Source organism: Apodemus sylvaticus, chromosome 1 (assembly GCF_947179515.1).
Source record: "Apodemus sylvaticus chromosome 1, mApoSyl1.1, whole genome shotgun sequence".
NCBI classification, from domain to species: Eukaryota; Metazoa; Chordata; class Mammalia; order Rodentia; family Muridae; genus Apodemus; species Apodemus sylvaticus.
This window is the reverse complement of record NC_067472.1, coordinates 20,083,140-20,100,549: the sequence shown is the minus strand read 5'-3', so window position 1 is coordinate 20,100,549 and position 17,410 is coordinate 20,083,140. Positions and strand designations below refer to the sequence as shown.

The 17,410-nt window shown below is 48.3% G+C and overlaps 1 protein-coding gene across 5 annotated transcripts in view; it reads left to right on the top strand.

Annotated features, from left to right (window-relative positions):
* Positions 1-16,743, top strand: part of Lcor (ligand dependent nuclear receptor corepressor) — a 105,759-nt gene extending 89,016 nt beyond the window's left edge. For 3 of the 5 annotated variants that reach the window (XM_052186002.1, XM_052185976.1, XM_052186011.1), the window contains one exon: positions 2,560-16,743. In XM_052186002.1, the coding sequence (XP_052041962.1) occupies positions 2,560-7,114 (4,555 nt within the window). In that variant the 3' untranslated portion in view covers positions 7,115-16,743. The remainder of the gene's footprint in view (positions 1-2,559) is intronic. The other 2 variants (XM_052185985.1, XM_052185994.1) reach the window with 2 other exon arrangements.
* Positions 16,744-17,410: the final 667 nt, after the last annotated feature.

Sequence of the window (17,410 nt, the reverse complement as noted above, 5' to 3'; positions counted from 1 at the left end):
TGACCCACATGCTTGGTAGGACAAAACACAGAATCTGCTCACAGAATCTGCTCACAGAATCTGCCCTCTGACTTCCCTCTGCGTACTGTGGCACCTGTGCACAACAAGAGAGTGTACACACCCATACGTGATATATATAAATGTATTAAAAGTTTAGCTGGCGGTGAGGGCGCGCACAGCTGTGATCCAATACTGGGAAGGTGGAAGCTGGAGAATGAGTAGAACTCAAGGCTAACCTCAGCTAGACGGAAAGTGTCAGGTCACTGGCAAACAAAGACCTTGACTGCTTTTGCCAAGCACATAAGAGGCAGAGGCAGTCTTGCCAACTGAGGCATCGGGTGAGCCAGCCAGTGCAGTGCCACAAAGCTCACCCTGGTGGTGTGGGTGAGGGAGAGCTGGTGGGCTGACCAATATGGCTGCCACCCAGGCCCAGATCCAGGACTCTGAGCTGGCCTACCTAACATCTACCCATCTATGAGCTGCTGGAGCGTGTGAAGGGGCGGGTCCTAAAGAACCAGAGCTGCAGGATCTCCCCTGTGGGTGACACAGACACCAGGGTACCTAAGGGGAGTCCTGAAGGATGGAGTATGGATAGAGTAGCAGATGCCAGAGGGCTTGGACCAGAGCAGTGACTCACGGCAGTCAGCATTCACGAGTAAAGATGTGTAGACAGAAGGGGGCATACCGTGGGATACCCCGATTCACTGCAGCTTCTGCAATGAGAGTTTTGTCATTGTTTTCTTGGGGAAGGGGAGGTTGCGAGGATAGACGGTGGACACAGAGACAGGGAGGTGAGTGGGCCTGGGGTGCATGGTGGGAAACTCACAAGGAATAAAAAGGTTTTGGGTTTTTTTGTTTGTTTGTTTGTTTTTGTTTTTTAAGAAAGGCAGAGAAACCAAAACTGTTTAAGCCCTACTTTTGTGTAGACACTCAATGTACCACCATCCAGTCCCAGTGTACAGGTGAAGCTACGGCTCTGAGAGATTGGTTAACTTTCTGATTATCCTATACATGTCAGGATAGGAGCCGAATCAGATGTCTGCTTTTCCAGCTCCCGGCTCCTTTACTGTAACTCTACCACCAGTGTGATGTGGAAAGGCAGGTGACAGAGGCCGGCTGTGGTAAACCTTGATATAAAGACCTGTCCTGGCCACGAGGTAAAAGTCAGAGGTGGAGGAGTAAGCCAGAAGGCCCATCAGTACTTATTCAGCACACATGAAGCTACTGTCTGTGTTCTGTCGTGTTCTCATACCATCACATAATAGCCCCCTAAAAGTCTACAAACCAGAGGAGCCGGGAAGATTGTTTATGGGAGAAGTTGTATCAGACGCTGAGCTCCTTCCATGTTGGCTTGGTAAAAGAAGCACCCAGAAGCACAGAGCCACCCGTGAGACCCCTTGGCCGTCCCCACAGGCCTCCCTTGTACTCTGTCTGGAATCTAGTGTTGGCCTCTCCCACCCTCTTGGCTTTGTGACTTAAACTCCAACAGTGTCACCGTGTGGAGCTGGCTTTCACATAGAACAGCTGTGTGACTGTGAAACGTTTCCTGGAAATATTCTGGAGAGCTCAGTGGTGGGCGAGGGTGAGGATGTCTCTGCCTTGCACTGATCAAAGCTGATAACCCCTCACTGTGAAATTTCTTTTGGTTTGTGTCCTGTTCTGGGTACCGTTGGTGGCTCTCCAGCCAGTTGTTCTTACTGAGAAATTGTCTTAAAGCCGTTGAGTTCTCAAAATACTTCTAGTCTGATGTCTGTAATGTCTGGAACGTAGTATGTCTGAATTTTTGTCATGTTATAAACTGAAGCTAGTGATTATTTTAACACCGTTGCCTAGGCCTAGAACAAAAGGCCAGGCTGAGCAACCCTTATCCAAAATACTTGGGAAAAGACATGTTTTGAATTTTGGCTTTCTTCAGATTTTGGAATGTTTGCATATATTTAATGATGTATCTATCTCAGGAGTGAGGCCCAGGCCTAATGTCAGAAATCATTTATGGTCCAGGCCCACTGTGTCCATTCAGCCTAAAAGTAATCTTACACAGAATCTTCAGTAGTCTTCTACTTAAGAGTGGCATGGTGTGTAATTTTCTACTTGTGCCACCATGAAAAGGTTCACAGTTTGGAGCATTACAGATTTTTGGATAAGGATTGCTTTGTGTTGACCATACTGAGTTAATAATGTGGTGAAATTTTATTTCCAGTGTTTCTCCTAAGAAAACCATGTCTGAATTTTTTAAGTGTAGAAAGTATGAAGTAGGGTTTGGAATGTAGATAGCTCAGTGGAAGTGCATCTTCCTAGTGTGTGCTTTGATTTCCTAGCACCATAAACATAAAAACATAGGAGAGATACTAAATTTTTGAGAGTATGGTGGGCTGGCTTTGCAATCTAATTATATATTCTTTATTGAACTAAAGTGCACAATAGACTTGAAAGTAAATGAGTTTTCACTAGAATGCCCTCTCTTTATAATATAAATAGCATCTGATACAGTTCATACTATAGAAATAGTTCCTTGGAAATGCACACACTAATTTCTTCCTTTTTCTGTTTTTTGTCTAGAGAGAATTCAACAGAGGCACCCGCAGTTGATTCTAACCATCAGTCAAAGTCTCCATTGGAGAAGTTTATGGTCAAGCTGTGCACTCATCATCAGAAGCAATTCATCCGGGTCCTGAGCGACCTGTACACCGAATCTGAGCCAGGCTCTGAGGACCTGCAGCGTTTGGACCCCACAGTGATGGATGTCTCCGCCTGCGATTCAGGTTGTGCCCAGCTGAACAGCAGTGACAATGAAAAGGGTGACTGTCTTGAGGGAAGCTCTCCTGCCTCTGTGAAGCTGTTCTTAGACTCCTCCGGTTCTCCCAGCTCCCTGAATGTGACTGAAGAAACCATGAAGGAACCACCTCCTGAAACAGACTCTGGAGATGGGAGAGACAATGCCCTGAGCACTGTCCAGAAAGATTCCTCTGACCTTCCAGACGCTCCGCATAACCCCACAGGCTCTGCAGACGACAGTTCCACCCTGGGGGGCCTCAGTACATTGGACTCTCCCTCTTCGAACTCCCCCCACAGGTCTAAAAGCTTAGAGAGGCAAACCACTGGCCAGGAGCAAGACACAAACATGCAGCCCTGTGAGGATGCTGAAGACAGTGCCCCGGCGTCAGCCCAAAGCCTGGCTGCAGCAGAAGTGGCAGCTGAGAACACGGAAGAGGGTGGCAGCTGTGCTGTTGCTCAGAGCAACTCATTCCAAGCTTTATCAGAAGAGACGTGGGACTCAGGGCTCGTGGGAAACCCATCTAGTACTGCAGACAAAGAGAATGCTTTACAGTGTAGCTCAAAATCACCCTTACACCGGGAGTTAGAGACGGATGAGCAAGATGCAAGGCCAGAGCACGAGAACCATCTCCACTCACTAGGTAGAAACAAGGCGGGTTTCCAGGCAGATCCCAGAGACATGGGCCATTTTGATCATTCCAAAGGCGGTTGGTTAGCTCCCAGCCCCACGCCAACTGTACACAGAGCATCCAATGGTCACCCACAAACCAAGATGATACCGGCCTCCATCAAGACTGCTCGGAAAAGTAAGAGGGCATCAGGATTGAGGATAAACGATTATGACAACCAGTGCGATGTTGTTTATATCAGTCAACCAATAACAGAGTGCCACTTTGAGAGTCAAAGGTCCATACTGTCTTCTCGGAAAACAGCCCGAAAGAGTACCCGGGGATACTTCTTCAATGGTGATTGCTGTGAGCTGCCAACGGTTCGCACACTGGCCAGAAATTTATGCTCCCAAGAAAAAGGAAGCTGCTCACCAATAGCATCAGAGGCAGTGGTGACTCCCAAGCAGACTCTTACAGTTCCCACCTCAAAGCACATAGTAGGTGTGCAGCTTCCCGCAGTAGGCGTACAGCTTCCCACATTAGATGTCCAGCTTCCCACAGTAGGTGTACAACTTCCTACAGCGGATGTGCAGCTTCCCACAGTAGGTGCACAACTTCCTACAGCAGATGTGCAGCTTCCCACAGCAGGTGTACAACTTCCTACAGCGGATGTGCAGCTTCCCACAGTAGGTGCACAACTTCCTACAGCAGATGTGCAGCTTCCCACAGTGGATGTGCAAATTTCCACAGTTGATGTACAGCTTCCCACAGTAGGTGAGCAGCTTCTGGAAGAAGATACCTGTGACGATCCTAGGAAAGAAAGAGCCTCCCCTGAGGAAGGGGGTGAAGACTCATCATCAGCAAAAGAGCATCAGGAGCCAGAAGTTTGCCTCACCGTGAGTGAACAGGACCCTAGTAGCTTCCCTAGTCCAGGAGAGGCCACAGCCTCTAGCCCAGCATGTCTTCTGCCTGCTCTCCTTCCCAGTGAGGGTGTGTCTGATGTGCCAGAAAGCAGCAGTGTGGCCTCGCCTCCCACAGAACGTGTACTGTCTTTCTATGAACAAGACCAGCCACCGGCCTCCCTGCTAGGTCCAGAGGAAATGCAGGCACAGGAGTGCCACTTGGATGTGACAACTGGAAGCCTCCCGGTCGCCTCCCGGGAGGACAGTGAAGACCTCCTGTGTCAACCTCAGCCTTCTCCTGAACCAGTCATCAGAGAGGAGAGTTCTCCATGCTCAGAAGATGAAAGTCCTGCTGTGACTTTAGATTCTCCCCTAGGGCTAGAACTGTCTGAGCATGGCCAAAGCACGAGCACTGAGACTGAGACCGGAGACATCCCTGGGGAGACACTGCTGCTAGATGGCTCCCTGCCCCTACTGGAGAGCAGCATTGTCACCGATGAACACCCAAGCCAGAAGGAAGGAGGTGAGCCTGCGAGTGGAACGGGACACCTGGAGGCGCATGACAATGACACAAAATACTCAGCAGAAAATGATCCCAGTGAGCCAAACTCCGACTCACCTGAAGAGAATGTGGATAAGAAGAAAAAGGCTAAAAAGTTCCCCGAGGCCTCTGATAGGTGCCTAAGAAGTCAGATTGTAGATTCTTCCTCTGCTGACAGGAACCCAGGAAGCCAGGATTTGGATTCTTCCCCTGCTTGTTCTGAGATCAAGGTTTCTAAAAATCCTGCTGTAAAGCATTCTAAAAGAGAAGGGGACTCGGGTGGGGTGACTTCCGAGGGCCCAGTGATGGACAGTCTGGAGGACACTGAAGACCCTGGTGTCAGTGAACACTCCTCTGATGAAGAGACCACGCAGGGCGCTGAAGGAGTTGGCATCATTACAAGGCAGACTGTTAAAAACATGCTGGCAGTGGAAGTTAAAAGGGAAGAGGGAGGGACTTCCCCAAACAGTGACCCAACCGCTGCTGGCCAGCCATTGCCTGGAGACAACCTGGAAACCCATGTCTGCTCCAAGATAGATGAGAGAGATGCCCATGTGCCCTCAGAAAACATTCCTTGCAAGAGGGACCCAGAGCAGGTAAAGGAGAACCCGGGACACAGTGCCACACGGGACACAGAGGCCGCTGTGAGTGAGGTAGACACGGAAGACAGCCACCACAGAGATGATGCGGGCCTGGCTCCGTGGACCTCAGCTCGGGTGTCAGCCAGTCAGGGCGGTGGCACTGCTGGACCACCAAAATCGGTAACAAGGCCTAAGAGACTGCCTCCTGCCTACAACCTGAGACATGCCTTGAACACTACGAAAATGACTTCGGAAAAGCAGGTCACACCGGTAAACCCAGCACCAAAGGAAAGTGGGGCTTCTGAGAGTGCAGAGCCCTTCGATGAGGAAGATGAGGACACGGAGGTGGAGGAGCAGCCCAAGTTCGTGGGCTGGTGTGCAGAAGAGGAGAACCAGGAGCTTATCGCCAACTTCAACGCCCACTACCTGAGGGTCCAGAAGGGCTGGATCCAGCTGGAGAAGGAAGCACAACCCACAGCCAGAGCCAGGAGCAAGTCGGACAAGCTGAAGGAGATCTGGAAGAGCAAGAAGAGGTCGCGGAAGGGTAGGGGTTCACTGGAGGTGCAAAAATTTTCTCCTGTTCAGATGCTGTTTATGACAAACTTTAAGCTGTCTAACATCTGTAAGTGGTTCTTAGAGACAACAGAAACTCGGTCTCTGGTCATCGTGAAGAAACTGAATACTCGTCTTCCAGGAGACATCCCGCTTGTTAAACACCCTCTTCAGAAGTACCCCCCTTCCACCATGTACCCTAGCTCACTGCAGGCAGAACGCTTGAAAAAACACTTAAAGAAATTCCCCGGAGCCATTCCTGCTAGGAATAATTGGAAGACACAGAAGCTATGGGCTAAACTACGAGAGAATCCTGACCAGGTAGAGCCAGAGGCTGGCAGCGACATCAGCCTTGGCCCTAACAGTGAGGACAGTGTGGAGGAAGTCAGAGAAGGTAGACATAGCCATCCCCCCACCAACTTGCCTACTCCAGCCAGCACCCGGATCCTTAGAAAGTATTCCAATATTCGAGGAAAGCTCAGAGCCCAGCGCCTGGACAGCTCACTGGGTGGGGCTTCTGAAACTAAGCAGGGCCGCAAGAGCGTGTGCATCAACCCGCTAATGTCCCCAAAGCTCGCCCTCCGGGTGGGTGCAGATGGCTTTCCCGTCAACGCCAAGAGAGCTGAAAGAAACAAGGGGCGAAGAGGGAAGCCGATGCCCGGAACTTTGCTTAAAGTGGACGGTCAGAACAAGCGCAAGAGAGCAGAAGGCTCCGGTTCTCAAGACGGGAAGGACACGGGGCCGGCAACAAAAGCCAGCAGAGGCCTTTCTGCCAAGAAGCTAGCTGCAAAGGACAGAGCCAACCAGCTATCCAAGAAGATGACCTTGAAAGAGAATAAAGTGAGAGTCTGTAGAAAGGGTCCTGGGAGGAGCTGCCCACCATCCAGGAAAGAAAAAGAGAATGCAAACAGAAGACCTGGCCATCCGGCCTCGGCCTCCGAAGCGCTGACAAAGTCCTCAAAACAAAGGGGCGCAAGAGAAGCCTCTTCCAAGGCCCCAAAAGTCAGGAGGAGAAACCGGAAGCTGAGCAGTGGTAGGGGCCGGGCCAGACCCTTGGCTAAAAGCCCAGAGAACCGGACTGCCACGAGGAAAAGAAAGCTCAAGGCCAAGCTGGATTCTTCCCAGGGCAAACGCAGGCGGTTAGAAGCCAAGTAAAGCCGGAGAGCCGCTGAGAGGATCGGCCCGTGAAGCATCCTTTCGTTTTGCATTAACAGATTCTGTTTTTATAAGCTTGTCAAGCCTTTCACGGTGTAGTTACAGGGAACGCCAGTTTGAGATGTCAGAAAATGCATCTTAGCTGGAGAAGGGAACTTGTAGAGTTCTTCTCTGGGGCTAAGGAAAGTTGTAAGGTATTTTCTGGTTGTTCCTTGGGTTTTAAAACTTGGAACCAAGCAGTTTTTGTTTTAAGAAGTACAGTGCCTTATTTATCCTTTTTGTTTAAAAATTTACAAAAGCTAAGAAGCTGATGTATGTGACTAAAGGCTTGTATTTTATACTTGACGCACAAGCACTTGTTCTGTCACTGAGGAGGCCTCCGCCACACGTGCACGAGCGCGAGCGTCATCAGCGGCCTGTGCGCCCCGGGCAGGTGCACCTTGCAGGCCGCAGCACAACTCCCTCTCTGTCTTGTTTGGTTTTTATTTGATTGATATTTGAAAGCTGAACCAAATCATTTCTATGGTATGTGGAGAATGCAGGGGATTTATAATTATTATAAAAGATTAATATTTCTGTTACTTTCCTTCCAAAACTCATATTGTTGATTGATCACCCCTTTATCTTTTTATTTTTTTTAATCATTTTAGATCATGTTCTCAAATTTGTGTGCCCATGGGACAAAGATGTGCTACACTTTCTTTTGTTGTTTTTTGTTTTGTTTTGTTTTGTTTTGTTTTTTGCCTCCAAACTATGCTACTATTAACATGCTGGTCATTTGACCATTAGGATGAGTGACTCTTGTTTTCATTCTTACACAAAGTATTTCCCTGGCATCAGAAGCCGAGATGTTCTTTGTGGCAGTGGAAGAGCTTAGCTGCGTGCGCGTGCATGTTACGTGCGTGTGGTTGCCACCCACAGGTGTCTTCTGGTACTAGTTACACAGCAAAATCCCTCCTTCCCCACGCAGTGTATCTGTGAGCTGAGTGGTTAGCAATGGCTGGAATGTTTGAAAGAATTCAGTCTCCACATTTCTAATCAGACTTCCACATCAGACTTGGAGAGGTGTGAGCAGTGGCCCTGAGAGACCAGGCGCGAGGCAGCTGAAAGGAGCTGCCCAGGGTCTTAGCGGAGCCACATCCTCACCCCCAGGTGAGTGAAGCTCCTGGGACTCCCTGATGTGAGCGTCTTTGCCTGGAGTAGGTGTCTTTTCAAACTGATAGTCCCGTTCTTGTGGCTAAACACGTGCAGCGTCGCCCTCCCCCACCACGTCATTCTGTCCCATGGCTCAGAAATGAGAAACGCAATAATTGGAAGTGATGTTTGCCTTTCCTTGGTGGAGCCTGACATGGCCCCGTTGGCTTTACGTGGCGCCTACAGCATCGCTCCATTGTAACAGTGTGTACTTGACATTTCCATTGGGCCAGTCAGCAAACCCTGGGTGGCCAAGGCCTCCGTCCGCCTTGGCTTTGCCATGCTCTGTCACCAAAACAGGCTCGCATGGACAGCTGCTGCCCTGTTCTTCTGATTAAGTTTCTACCTAAGTTGTTTCAGATCTTTTTAGATCAACCCAGATGGGCTTCTTTTATATGCAAATCATGATAAAACTGGCCTTCTACCTATCTTGCTATTGTTAAAGGTTTGCTGCAGATAATGGAAACTTCTGATAATCTGATAAGACTGGAGCATTTGATTCATGAGAAGGTGAGAATTGTGCTGAATTTCACAGATAATGAAAGTCATCAGTTTCTTTCCTTTATTTTTTGTCACCTCTGTCCCATAAGCCTCCCCCCTTTCCCCAGTCCCTGTTTTTATTATGATTATTATTATTATTATTGTCTTTGGCCTTGACCACTCACAAGCTACCTATCATAATGAGACTGCTGAGTGTATGCTGGCAACTCTCAGCATTAGGTTGCACGGAAGCATTAATATGTTTTGAATAGGTTCTTTTAATCTTAAAAGATGGTTTTAAGGCTTAAAAGAATTTTGCTACAGTTGTCACTGGATTTTGTCATGGTGGTGACTTACACAGCTGAGGCTTGCTAATGTCAGGTGTGCCGACGCCTGTATATGAGGAGCCCTTGGCTACCTGGAGATTTCCTTATAAGGTGCTTGGGTTAGGTTGGGTGGGTGGGATGCTTCCAGTTCCCGCCACTTTATAATTCATTCCATTATGTTTCTGATGGTGTTGTTTTCGGTTTTAAAAGTTCACTTTGAGAAAGGCTGCATTTGAAAAAGCAGTGTGGAAGTGTTTATCGTATAACCACCTAAGGATGATGTCAGCATTCTGAAAATCAGCTTATATTTGATAATAGTAACTGCATTTATTTATATTTATACTTTCTACAAAATTATCACATTCAAGTGAAGTAATCTCATTTTTGGTTAATTTTGTTAATAGAAGAAAGGAAACAAAAGCAAAACTTTTGTAGCTCTAGGCTTTTCTATGCCCAGAGCATGCTGGGATATTATCTCCTCAGCATCTCCAGGTTTGGCCCTCGCTGCAGTCTCTTTATGTTCCTCCCTTCCTATAGTCATTTTCAGATATGACCTGCCACCACATGCAGTGCACTCTGCCCCACAGTTTTGATGCTAAGGCGGAAAGGCGTTCTGCTTCTGACCGTCCCTGCACTCAGTAAAGTGGCTGTCATAGGTGGAGCTGGAGCTGATGCTAGGGGACTCGTTCCTTCTGTCAGGAGCTGGAAGATGTCCCAGAAGCTATCCGAGCAGCTCTGCGTAGCTTCCCTAGAGCACGGCCTTCTTTGGAGATCATTTTCTTATTGGGCTCCCAGGATGGTCCTGCTCTCTTGATGGGGGTTCGGAATTTTATTCTGACACTTCCTCAGATATGTTACAGTCTTTCAGTGCATTGGGAAGGCCCCAAACCTTGCTCTGTTCTGGGAACCTCCTGCATAGGAGTGTTGCCTGAGTCTGTTGATCCACAGTTGATAGTCCCTGGGATTCCCTGGCTCTTGCTGGTTTTGTTTTGGGGGTGGGGGGGAGAAAGGCTCTTAATTGAAGATTTTCCACTGCCCTTTCTAAACCACAGCTGAGCTGTGGGGTTTGCACCTCATCATTCTGTAATGGCTTAGAGAGAAGAGTTACTTATCCCTTTCCCCGGGGACCCAGTGCATCACCCAGCACAGGTGAATTTCTCACCATGCACCTAAGTCATCAGCAAGTATCACTGCAGGACAGATGCTAAGCCAAGAAGCCTGTTTGCAGCCTTGGGATGGCCTCCGTGGTGAGGGCACAGCTACCACTCACTGATTGGTGGACCTAAGAGGCCCGTAGGAAATGACACAGTGCTGTGTGATGCAAACCGGGGGTGCTCCGGTGTTGCCATCAGCAAGTCTGCCTGCCATAGACTGAATAATCCAAAGAGCTGCCTAGTCACCAGGGAGCCACCGCCATCCCCGAGGCCTCACATAGGCCAGCTCAGGCCTCCTCTTAGCTTAAACGAGCAGTCACAGACAAGCAAACTGGGCTGGCTACTCCTGTATAAATCAAGTTTTGTCAGCACATGCCGTTTTTGCTTACTGATTGTCCATGAAGTAGACTAAACGCTTGGCGAAGTGGCCATGAAAATCCACACAGCCTAACATAGCTAAATTTACATCTTTGAACAAACCTGCTGACCCTGCTTGAGGAAATAACCGTTTTTTAGGGATATCTCCATTCCTCTCCTGTCCCCACCCCATCTCAGCTCTGTCCTGTGCACACATTTGTGTGCTCTTGCTGTAAGAGAGGCATGTCATTGAGACAGCTCCCGAGTAAGCTCTGAGCAATAAGTGCATCTCCTTTTAAATCCTTTACCCCAGCCCCACCATGAGGGCACCACGGCCTCCTGACCCCTGAGCAAGGTGTCTTTGGATTTCTAAAATTCGGTGGCCTGGCCCCTGTTCCACCCCCATAGTTTATAATCATAGAACTGCCTCTGGCTTTACTTGTTTATTAAAATAAGCCAAGACTCTCTCTACCGAGATTAGCTAGGGGTACTTCTGGTGGACATTTAGTTTTGGGAAAGCCACACAGCCCAGAAACAAAAGCACCGTTTCTGTGTTACCGTTTGTCTGTTTTCAGTCACACACTTTCAAAGGAATTTTATTAAAATCAAGCTAACAATAAAATGGTAGTTTTTGAACTGCTATAGAAAAGAATGAAAAACAAGTCAAACCTGAGTATAACTAGGGAGTTAGAGAGTATATTTGTATATCAGTCAACTTTCAGGGTGTGAGTCCTCCCCTGACCCCAAACTCAGATATAAATTTCTATTCTGCATTCCAGAATGAGGTTGAGTGTCATGTCAAAACTTTTCAAAATGGGGCCCTTGTCCCCTAATTAGTGGACAGTGCTGAAGACTGAACTCTGGGCCTGATGTAAGTGAGGCAGACATTCTACCACTGAACTATGTCCCCTGCTCAAATTATTTTGAATTCTTTCCTATTGTTCTGTATCTTCTAATGACTGGTTATCCACTGAAATGTTGGAATCCCTGAAATATGAAGTGTCTACACCCAAAGCAGTTCCCTTATCCACCCAGCAGGTACTTCTCCCTATATCCTTCAAGGAAAAGATATTTTTTAAAACTTAACACAGCAGAGCTAGGGAACTAACTCTCATACAGGGGCTGCATCCACTCATACAAGGGATGCATTTGCAAGGCTAGTCACCCTGTAGCCCCCACTGTTCTGCCCCCAAGGGACCACTGATGACAGTGTGCAAGGCCGTTCTCACACATGCCTTTGTCTTTGGGTTTGAGCCAGCGGTGGTCAGTTCCTGGCGTTACCTTCTCCCTGCCCAGTTGTCCTTTCTCGGGCTTTTGCTGTGTTGGTCTCAGCCTGTCACCTAGCCTGCAGATTGGCAGCTGCACAGGCACGTGACAAGGAGACCCTGAAGCTTTCACACCCGATAGGCCCGCCCTGTCTGATAGAGGTGCAGTTGTGAGCTTCCTGAAAGCGTAGACCACCTGCCTGAAACAGCGGCCCAGTGCCCGCGGTACGAGAATACACTGGAGGATGGACGAGCGGCTCTTCACTCTTTGAACTGGATAAGCAGAAGTAACAGAACCCCTGACAGACAATGGCCCATACTGCCTAGAATACTCACTGCCTGACCCTTAGGTCAGCGTACTGATCTTCACAAAAGCCGATATGAAGTTGTGTGGACTGTCAGGCACACTTTCTTTTTTCCACATAGGCCAGCATTGCAACAGTCCTTTTGGGTTTGTGGTATCTCCTGTGTCAGTCTCAGCACACAGTAGCCATTGTCCATCATTCCTAGTAGCACTTGTAAGGAAGGAAAAGATTGTCCTTGCTCATTAGATACTTGCTGATGAGTTACAGATAGCCCACGTCGGCTAGGGTATCATTGAAAGTGTAGTTTTGTAACCTAAGAATGCAATCAATCGTCTTACGCAGCACCGTGAACTGGGCTGATAGAGACATTCCACCAGCAGTGTTTGACAGACACAGGCTGACCTCCAGTGATGGAGCAGCCTACAGCAGTGCCTCTCTCAAAGCACAGGAACTGGTAGTGTTTCACACTAACAGCCCCCTGCTCTCTCCTGTATAGACGGTGTGTGCAGGTTTCCGGTTCTCAGATTTGGTCAGTGTCTGTGGACTAGAGTGACTGGCCTTTGTGTGTTCGAACCCTGAGTCCAGGCCATGCTTCTTTTCTCATGGATGCTGTGTTGTCCGTGCGCCAGCATCTTCAGGCCCAGCAAGTCCAGGGCCCTCTAGGCTGCCAGGGAAGCCCAGGCTTGTTCAGGCCTGAAGCAGCTCCTCCTCTGGGGAGCTGTTCTTGGTACATTGCCTTCTCCCCTCCTGCCTATGCCACTGGCCCCCTTCCAGGTGGCATCTTCTCTGGGACACCCCCTCCCCCCAAAGTGCTTCGCTGAACATATCATGAGAAGAATCTCTCTCCTCCCTCATCACTAGATTCTCACCGCGTTTAGTGGTCGCTCACCTCTTGCCCACTCCGGTTGGAACCAGATGAACATCTCATGCCCTGTCGTAGTTAGAGCTGTCTGTTGTGCTTGGAAGCACTTGTGATAAAGATGACTACACAAATACAATTTGCATAATTTTGTATATTTATACCACAGGTAGGGATTACTGCTAGAGCCACCGTATCTTAGGGTAATTGATTTCACTTGTGGCTTCTGCATTCTGAGTAGTTCTAGGAGACTGTATTAGTGATTGGTTTCAAATATATAGAGTACGTATTTATACACACCACTGCGGAGTTTATTTTAACTGTGTAAATAGTGGTATTTTCCTGTTCAGATGCTTCTATACAAAGTATTTATTTTAACAAAAGTAGTTAGCTGTCAAAAGGGCTTTCCAAACCTGTCCTTGCCATCTCTTCTCCCAGCTCCCATGCTCAGCCATCAGATGCCTAAACATCACAGTAAAGGCGGGGCCTGTCACCTTAAAACCCTTGCTGTATTTGGGTAGACACAACTCGGATTGGGAACCCTACTGCTGCCCCAGATTCTCCATTCCAGACCAAAGTGGAGCTCGGAGAGGTGTGGCTTGGCTCAGCCTAGCATCCTGGTGTCCCGCATAGCCACTTACCTATGCACCATTGATGTAGCCAGCCGTTCTCTTCCGTGGTCTGCACGTGGAAGTGACCTTGGTTGTAGTCCTGTGGCAAGCAGCCTTATGCCTGTGCAATGAGGAGAAACCACAGTGGTTGCCAGTGTGAGCTTCGCATCTGGCTCTCGGGATTTATGAGAGTCACTCTTTGACACACCCGGAGGAGACACACCTGTCACCTTCTGCACATATACAAACCTTGGGAACACCTTGGCTCTCCCCCTCTCCCCTTCTCATCCAGCATCTGTGCAGATGTGGCCCCTCCCACCCATCTGTATCCCGGGGCTCTAACATGCGGTCAGCTTCCCTTCTCAGGAGTCCCAGTCGCAAACCAGAGCACCCTCGATGGCGTGGGACCAATGCTCTATGGTCATGTGTGGCCCTTTTCCCTGTGCTTCATCCATGGGCATCCCATCGGTCACTGTGTCACTTGGCTGGGATGGCTGGGTTGGCCTGCAGCTCCAGGACTCTTGGGTACTTGGAGAGCAAGTATGTAGGGATCACTGTCATCTATTTGAACTGTAGTCTGCATATCTCCTCATGGGCTCCCTTTGTCTTTTCTGAACAAGGGAGGCACGTGCGTGGTAACGCTGGAGAACGTCTTCTAAGATGCTTGCTCGTTAGCAAGTCTGCTTCTGAGATGAAATGTGAATGGGTAACTGGGTGCCAGGGAGTTTAGCACTGAACTAGACAGTCAAGACGTTTTAACCTTTGCAGAAAGTAGATCCTGTTCTCACCTAAATGTTCACAAGATGTAATGCTGTAAATAGTTTTCTAAAAAATATTTATTACATGTTCTGTATACAGACTCACATTCTGAGTGATGTTGGTTTGCATTGTATTGTAGAAGATTATATTTTGATAGTGGACTTCTTTCATAACACAGCTCACTCATGGAGAAAGAAGCAAACCCAGCAGGTTGAGAGCTGTGTGGGGCTTTGCTCTGTAATGGACCACCCAATCCCAGCTTTAGCCCCCTTCTCCCCCAGTGTGTTATATATATTACATGATACAGGTGTACAGTACAGGTCAGTGCTCGGGTCTGCAGAGCACATTTCCAGGTGTTCTTTCTGATGTGTTCCCATAGCAATATGACCCCAGGTGCCGACCAGTCCTGTTGTCTCAGAGGATCGGGTTGGGGACAGCTCTTGCGATGCCTCTTGCCTTTCCTAAGAGGCTGCTTTACTTGAACTGATGCTTCTGTTTCTTGTGCATGCTCCCATGTCACAAAACTGTAGCAGTGTGTGGGGGTTCTCCCAGCCCCAGACACAGCAAAAGCGGACATGCCAATCAAAGGTTAGTGATTCCCCAGGAATTTTACTTCCCAGAACAGATGAGGCAAAGCTCAATTGGCCATAGGATAAATGTAAGGAATTTTTACCAGAGAAATGTATGTGGCCTATTATATTCCTCCCTCCACCCCGCCCCCGCCCTGTCTGACTCACTTTGGAAGCCAGCCTATGTCCTGCCTTCTCCTTCTATGCCTAGGCTCGAGATGTCCACGGCCCCTAGAGTCTGGCTAGGTTCTTAATGTGCCCAACCCTTGTTGAGCAGCCTTCCCTTGTGACCGTCCTACGCTTACTGAAAAGGAATGCCCACACCCTGATGCCCATTGTTAGAAGTGATGTAGTTTTTTAGGCTTTTGGAATATGTGGGGGTTTTGTATTTCTGATGATGTTTGGGATTTTTCACTAGTGTTTTTTAGATTGAAGTGGGTGCGTTATGGTAAACTTTCCACTGCTGAGCCCAAAAGCGTGCAGAGGAGAGAACTTGCCCTGCATTGTGGTATTGGGGAGGTGACTACTTATGGCGAGGGGGTGGGGGAGGGTCTTGTAGATGATATGGGGTTGAAATAGAAATTCTGGCCAGAGGTTTCCTAAGTCTTTGATATTTTGTAATGAACCCCTCCCCCACATTAATCTTTCTAAATCTCAATGTAAGCCTGCTGTTTACCCTCAGGGAACAAGTGGTTTTCAAAATTGAGCTCCTCCAAGGTCCTGGGCCAGCGCCCGCGTGCGCTGGCCATCTCTGTGATCTCGTGGCATTGTTTCCCCATATGCATTATGACAGTAAGAAGTTCAGCCCCACCCTGTATGAAAAGCACAGCCCAGTGCCCTAATTTAGGCTTGTGTCGTTGCCTTTGAGGGCCTGGGGGGAGGTCCTAGGAGGTCCATGCAATTTAACTGAAGCTCAGGTGTGCATTGGATTTTGCTTCTATTAGGCCACAACCCTTCAGAATGAGTTTAGGGCAGGGGCTACGGATCCGGCTCCAGATTCAGGAAGCTGAGTCTCCACCGTTCCTTAAGTTGTCACTGGTCCCCCCTGGTGGTGTTGCCAAGGTCAATCTTGTAGGTGTTTGGATGTGCTCCTTTTTGCTGTCTTGTGAGTTGTAGCCAGTGCTCCAGATGCCCAAGGGTGGGGCCTCTGGAAGGTCCAGCCCTCCCTGACCCCAGCGCCTTTCAGACTAATGCAATGAGAAGACTCTGCAAATGGCCACCTGGCAGGACAGCATGTGCCTCTTGGGCCTGGATTCCACTGTTAGTGAGTGTAGGAAAATACTGTGTCTTTAATGGATGAAAATTCAATGTATGCTGTGAATTTGTTGGTTTGAAACATTGAAAATTTTTCATTAGACAATGTTTACATACCTCACCTGAAGAACCTTTGAGAGTGTATATATGAAATTTAAAAATATATTAAGTTGCTTTAAACAGTATGTATAGCTATAAAAGTTGGAGTTATTTTAACTTTGAGTATGTACCAAGTCTCTTAAATACTGAAATCTCATAGACTTTCTGGCTTCTGTGTTTTGCTTTTCCTGTTGGACCACATAGATAACTGTGTTTTTGTTCTTGATAAATGGGGCCCACACCGAAGTCCAGGCTTGTAAGGATTTTCTGGTTTGGATTTGAGGGAATGGGTGTGGAGCTAGAGGGTGTGGGGGAGGGAGTTCTCTAACATTGATATCTGTGAGCTTTTTCAAGGCGCTTATTTTATTGCAGCATATTAAAGTTCTTTGATATTAAAGTGTGTTTGTGTGGTCACTGGAGAGAGGGAGGGACAATACAGCACAGTCTCCGTCCTCACTGGTGTGTGGCTGAAAGAAGACTGTGTGAGCCAAGGGGCCGGGCACTACCCTAACACAAGTGACACTCTGGGTCATCCCTCACCCAGGGCACAGGAAATAGAATGGCAGCATCGTGGGATGCACTGGACGGGACAGGAAAGGCGGCAGCGTTCATCCTGCGGGGAGACGGCAAGGCAGCCCAGCCCAGCGCTGTCCACTTCTGTGGCCCCAGCTGGAATGTGACAGAAAACAAGAGCCTTGCATTTGCAGGGCCGCTTCTGGGGTCTGACTTGTTGGATCGGCTGGAAGTGAGTCTGTCCAAGGTCACGGCTGGCCCATGAGACCTGTGGAGCCAGTCGTCGCACAGCCGGATGTCACACAATAGTGACTGTCCAACAGCCCCCAGATTGGCTTTAGCATTGACGTCCATTTCCAATCTACAGATGTGTTTATTTAACCCAGGATTTTTAAAAATAGTTTAAATCTGTAAGTTTTCATTCCAAAAATTGGGGTTTCTAGTTTTGTGGGGGAAAGGGGATGTTGGGTTTTTGTTTTGTTTTGTTTTTGGTTTGTGGTGTTTTATTTGAAGCTAACAAATTTAGGTCATGGTAAAAACCAGCTGGTACA